The 6,567-nt window shown below is 46.8% G+C and overlaps 1 protein-coding gene across 1 annotated transcript in view; it reads left to right on the top strand.

Annotated features, from left to right (window-relative positions):
* Positions 1-836: 836 nt before the first annotated feature.
* Sash1 (SAM and SH3 domain containing 1) overlaps positions 837-6,567 on the top strand; it is a 167,082-nt gene continuing 161,351 nt past the window's right edge. Inside the window, exon 1 of the mRNA XM_028764361.1 lies at positions 837-989. Coding sequence (XP_028620194.1) covers positions 837-989 — 153 coding nt within the window. The remainder of the gene's footprint in view (positions 990-6,567) is intronic.

Here is a 6,567-nt window from a genome sequence, read left to right as displayed (position 1 = left end):
CCCAAACAATGGCTCGTGACCAGGCGAGCTTTATCACACTTTGTTTTCCAAGAAGCCTGACAGACAGGACTGTAATTCCATGAGTCGTTCGACTTCCCGAGGGCGAGGTGTGGGTTGTTACCACACTGACTCCTCGTGAACTCGAACTCAGCGAGCAGTTTAAAGATTAACTTTCTGCAGTTTCCGTGGCCGAAGGCGCGGGGTGAATGGCGCGATTGGGGACTTGTGCAGGGCCCGGGGCCCGTGGCGCGGCTGCGCTTTCAAAAGGCGATTTGTTGGCCCGGCTGAGGCTCATTTCCATGCAAAGCGCCTGACATCAGAGCACCTTTTGTTGCTAAACGCTTTCTTGAGCCTGGAGGGGAGGGAGTCATGTGGAGTTGGAAGAGCTCATTCTTAAGAGAGGGGCCCAGGACTGGCTAGCCAGGGTCCACAGGCGTCACTGTCCCCTGCCGGGCTCTACACAGACTCTCCAGTAGAAGCGAGTCGCGTGCCACCCGGATCCGGTCTCCGGAGCAGGACACAGAGCCCGTGCGGTGAGGGTCCTGGCTTCCTCGACCCGCGAGCTCCCCGCCTCAGCCAGTGGTGTGGACTCCGCCTCAGCTACCCTGTTGCTGCGCCGGGCCGTGCTAGGAAAAGTTTCTGGAGTTGTCAATCGCGGTCACCACGGATCGAGGTGCCTAGTTCTGGCAGTGGTGCTGGTACCCAGCGGAGCCTGGGGCATGCGACGCGGGGGCGCGGCCCGGTGACGCCGCGGGCGGGGACCTTGCGCCCCGACGGCCGACGCTCTGCTGCGGGCAGTGGGCAGCGCGGGGACCCGGACGCACGGGGACGCGGCCATGGAGGAGGACGCGGGAGCTGCTAGCCCGGCGCCGGAGCCGGAGCCGGAGCCGGAGCCCGAACCCGAGGTGGATCCCGCCCGGGAGTCCGAGCCCGAGGCCGGCACGTCCGAGGCGTTCTCTCGCCTCTGGACCGACGTGATGGGCATCCTGGTGAGCTACCTGGGGAGGCAGGCGCGGGAAGCGGGGCTCACCCCTCGCCCACCTATTGGGCACCCTTTCTCCTCTCCGCCGTATTCTCTCTATATAGGGGTTGAAACTGAAATTTAAAAAACAAAACCAAACAAAACAAAAACAAACAAAAACCCACCCACCGGTCACATCAGAGACACCTCTTGAACCATCGGCTGTAACCAGGGACACCTGCTTAGAAAAGTTGGGGTGGGAAAAGCCAGAAAGAGTAGATGTAAATACTGCTTGTAAATATTTGGCGAGTGGACTTCTAATGGCCTCACGGTACTGATGTTTATCCACACAGGGCTTGTCGTGTGCCTATGAGAGGAAAACAACTATTTCCTTGTGCAGAACCACCACGGTGTTTACTTGCTCTGTCCTCGGCTCTTCCAGTTTGTAGAATTACAGGATATTTGTTTTATGTGTTTGGCACTGAGAACAATAAGACATATATTACTGAATCTGTGCTAATGAGAGGTTTTGAATTGTCCAGTGGCTAAAACCGCCTATGGATTTGACTTAGTTCTGTAAAGTAGTTTTTTTTTTTTTTTTTAATACCGAGGATGAAGTTTTAACCTGCTACGAGTTTACCTTGGAAGGATAGGGTTTTAGCAGCGTCTCTTGGGGAGCCATAGAGTGTGTATGGAGAAAACTATTTCTCCATAGTGGTTAAGGTCTTGGGCTTTGAAGTGATTTAGCCTGGTTCAAATCCTTGCTCCCCAACTGTCTGTCTACAACTACCATGGCAAGGTCATCCGCTCCTTCTGATTCTCCATCTCATTTGAAAAACAGGAAGACATGTGTCTTGTGTTTTATGAGAGGCACTAGGTCAATGTATATGAGCTATTCAGCATATTGCCTGATGAATGGTAGATGGTCAATGAATACAGCCCTGTTTATATAATTTTTCTTGCAGTTAGAGCCTGTGTCTCATCTTTCGGATATCTTGAAGTTCAGCGTATCTCATTTTCCTGGGTTAAAGATTTCTGTCTGTGCTTTCAAATACATAATAAAAGACATGTTTACTTACGCTAGAATTTTACGTATGTATGTTGTGTACATACACCATGTCATATGGATTTAAAACCCGTTGCATTTCCTAAACCTTACAGAGATACATACGACGCTCAGTAGAACTCCAGGAAAACCTGGGATTGTTTTAAATGGTGACAGACAATCTTAAGTTAAACAGGCAGACCCCTTATCTTGGCTCTTGCCCAGAAGCCACTCTGACTTTTCAGTCACAGAGAATGCTGGTTTGATAGTATCACATTGCATCCTTTAGGTGGGTGTAGGCAGGGTGGGTGAGTGGGGGTGGGGAAAGTGCAAGGCACACTGAGTGCTGTTTGGGGAGGAGGGATTGGCAGGTCACACTTTCTGAATATTTCGCTTCCCTTTCCCTGGCAGATTCCAGCCCTGCCAGGGAAGTTGTAGCAGAGTGTTCTTTGGCTGAGGTAAAAGATGGGGCGGGGCTCTAGAAGATCAAACCTGGTATTCAAAGAGCGGATGAAACAGAAAATAGATGCTCTTACTCAGCCTGGAGTTGAGTGTGAAGCAGGATAGAAGATCAATGTGGCCCAACCCTTTTCCTATCCTTTATACAGTCTCCATTTTCTTTGGGACAAAGTTAAGTGCAGAGAGGGAGACCTGGCTGCCCTGCCCCTACATTCTAGTGGGAAGGTCTCATGTCGAAAGGAGGGCCAGAGAGCTGCCCTCCAAGTGTTTATTAAAAGCTGTAGCTTTGGGGCAATATAGCAAGACACAGCGGTGACATTTGAGTCGCTCTGTTTTTGTTGAAACGTGAGGTACAGTTTCATTTATTTTGTGTTTTTAATTGTGGAATTCTAAAGTCATCTGAAGGGGTTTTGACCAATGGCCTGTACATTGTTGGTGACAATGTTCTAGGTGACCCCAGCCCATTGCCTATCACCCTAGTGGGCAAAAACCTTTTTAGGTAAAAGAGCAGGACCCCCATCTCTGACAGTGCTGAACAATGAGAGGTGCCCCCTAGTTCTCCAACAGGGTCCAGGCAGGGGGAGGGTGGAATCTATATGATATAATCTAGGGAAGGCTGTGGCATGGGGTTATTAGTTAATTAGTCCTAATTCAGTAAACAAGGTATGAATACTTGAGCTCACAAGAACATATTTTGCATGTAAATTAATTCAGTCCATGCACAGGTAAGCTGCAAATGGTTGCTTTCAGATAATTGTTAACAAAATACTTACTTAGAGAATAGTAAAACAGTCTAAAACATGGAAATTAATCAGTGATAGAATAAATAACACTAATAAGTTGATACAGAAATTGTGAACAAAGAGGGAATGGCCCATGAGAAGCTCTACTTGTGTTTATCTGGAGAGTGGGGTCAGCATCCGGATTCAGGATTCAGTCTCCAGTGCCAGGAATTAACTGTGTACTAAGAGCATAATTATGTCAAAGTCAAAGAACTGTGTACTTTTGAAATATGGAAGTCCCATTAACATCCTTTATATCAGGGAGGACTTTTGAGGGTGTTAATGAATTCTGTTCCAGCAAAAGCTACCATCTGGGCAATTCCATCAGGCAAACCAAAATCCAGGCGCTTCTAAGATCGTAGCACAACTGTGAAATGTTTGTAAGTCCTGAGCATAAACTTGCCATCTCCCCCCACCCCCATGGCGTTGTTACAGTGTGGCCAGGCATAGAGTTTCAAAGCATAGCACCTTTCCCTATGACAGGCTTCAAGGTATGTCTGCCCAGAAGTGCAGAAGTGCAGAATCTGGTAGAATAGTTTTTCTTTACCACCTCTACCCTCAGGTTTTTGATTGGGACAGTGCTTGTTTTTAAGAGTGGGAATTGCCAAATTTATTTAAATGTGGTTAGATATGAAAAGCCTTTTTTCTTCTCTTTTCTGTTTTTTTGTTTGTTTGTTTGTTTTTTCAATTATTTTTCCAGGACTGATTGTTCTTGTGGCAAATTGGGATGGTCACTTAGCTTTGGCCTCTAGCAACTGAAGGCCTCTAAGGCTGGGCCAGGCCTCTACTAACTGAGAAGTTTAGTTAAGTCCTTATTGTTCCCAGGATCCTGCAAGACACACCTCCCCAAGCCCTAAGCCTCCTCTGGCCCCTGCAGACTCAGTAGTTTGTCTTCAGTTCCTAACACTTCACTGAAAATACCCATTGTGTGGAAAGATCCTGAGTCTTAAGCAAGTTGTGAAAATCTGCAGAGTAGGCAGGAATCCTCAGAACTATTACATTTAGATCTCTTGCTGTCTACGTCAGTTCCAAAATAAAGCAGAACCCAAAACCTTCAATGAACTGAGAAGAAGAAACTAAAGAATACATTCCTTTTTCTTTGTCAGGCCAAGAGTGGGGGAGGAGAGATGTTAGTGAGATCCGGAGAGGGTATTTAGAAAGGTGACTCCTCAGGGAACAGTTCATTTACAAGTACCCTTGGGAGGTGTCTTGAGTTAAGCCTATCAGCTAATGATCTAATTAAATTTACACATTGGCATTTGGGAGTCGGGGGCTGGAGGGGTAGCTCAGTAGGTAGCCAGCTTGCCTGGCATGCTCCGAGGAATAGCACATCATCCCTCTGTGTGAAGGCAAACGTTTGTACTCCCTGCACACCACTGGAGGCGGAGGCAGGAGGATGGGAAGCTTAAGAGTGTCCTCAGCTACTGTGACCTGAGGCCAGAGATAGGGTTGGGGGGAGTATAAATTGAAGAACCTTGGTTTAAAATATTCTGACTTTTAGTCAAAAGCCTGTGCCTAACCTGTATAAGTTGGGAGGGTCCCCAGGTGAGTTTGGTTGATGACTTGGTCCAGGTTACCTAGTAGGTTACTCATCATCCTGAGAAAACCAAACTGAACGGAACTAAACCAAACCAAACTAAGCCAAGCCAAGCCAAACCAGACCACAAAACTCAAACCAAGCATGTAGAGCTACCTCGAGGAGGAGTTGGTTTTTGTTCTTAAAGGAGGCTCCTGTTCCCAGCCACCTCCTTTCTTGGTCGCGTGCTCATTGGCTTTCATTTGCCATTCTCTGCCTACTCTGGGGCCTTTTGGTCCATCGTAAGACTCTCCTCTCTTTTCTGTGGTTGGATGTGGCTACAGGGTAGAGGCAGCCCTTAGCAGATATGAGGGTTGTGTTCCATTGCTGGACTGAGCCTGTGCACACCTGGTCCTGATCCTTTCAGTAGGTATGACCTGTCCCAACAAATTATGCTTGCACATGCATCCAGATATGTCCATGGAATAGACAACTGATGCTAAAGTAGAGGAAAGCAGTGGATTCAGTGTGGTCACTTTAGGAAGAGGGGCACATCAAGACAGATCTCAAGTTTGTCTTGAGGTTTATTTAGGTTTAAATGGAGACTAAAGTATGCTTACTCAAGCAGGCCTGGTCAAGGTGTGCTCCTGACCGCTGTTCACTCATTCTTGCCTCTGCAGTGGTCCACCAAGCTCAACTGCTGGGTTGTCAGCCTCTAAGGTTAGCTGTTCTTTTCTGGAGAGGACAGTCTGTCCTGGGAGGTTTCACTCTTCCTGGTGACTTTCTGGCCTAGGACACGCACGCACGCACGCACGCACACGAACTTGCATGTGCAAACACAGAATATTGCATTTAAGAAAAATAATGCACGTTGGTGGTAATAAATTATCAATGACGTGGAGGAAGAAATGAAACACAGTAAAGGTTTTTATACCTGTTAGAGCAGTAGAATCCTGTGAGTTTGGAGGCTTCGGTAGAGAGCCGGGTAGAGGTGATGCGAGCAGAGGCTACATGTGTATACATTCCATCATTCATTCTCTTTCCTCTCCCTTGCCAAGCCCCACATTTGACTCAGCATCAAAAGAAATGAAGGGTTGTTCCCTACCAACACTTAAAAAGATCAACACTACTGCCCATATTCCTCGCTCAGTCATATCCGGGTCCTCTTCTGGCCTCCATGGCCACCAGCACACAGTGTACATACACATAGCACATACACACGCAGACAAACATACACACACTAGAAATACAATAAATCTTTTATTTTTTTTATAGTCTTGTATGTATCTAGCTCAGGTGGCCTGAAACTTTATGTAGCCCATGCTGGACTCAAGCTCATAGTCCTGTCTACCTCGATTTCCCAAGTTCTGTGTCCAAGTTTGAATCATTGGGAGCTGGAGAGTTGGCTCAGTGGTTAAGAGTACTGGCTGTTCTTCCAAAGGTCCTGAGTTCAATTTCCGGCAACCACATGGTGGCTCACAACCATCTGTAATGGAATCCAGTGCCTTTTTCTGGTGTACATGAAGACAGCTAAAGTGTATTCATATACATAAAGTAAATAAACATTAAAATTTTTTTAAAAAAGTGTGAATCACCACACCCAGCTACAAATGAACTTTAAGAAAAAAAAAATGCTTCATTGCTTCATCCTGGCCAGAGGTTCTCCACCTGTAGGGGTGACATCAAATGACCTTTTCATAGGAGTCACATATCAGATATCCTGTACAACAAATATTACAATTTGTAACAGTAACAAAATTACAGTTAAGAAGTAGCAGCAAAAAACAGTGTTATGGGTGGAGGT

Source organism: Grammomys surdaster, unplaced genomic scaffold (genome assembly GCF_004785775.1).
Source record: "Grammomys surdaster isolate TR1022 unplaced genomic scaffold, NIH_TR_1.0 143, whole genome shotgun sequence".
In the NCBI taxonomy this organism is placed as follows: domain Eukaryota; kingdom Metazoa; phylum Chordata; class Mammalia; order Rodentia; family Muridae; genus Grammomys; species Grammomys surdaster.
This window is presented reverse-complemented; position numbering and strand designations above follow the sequence as displayed.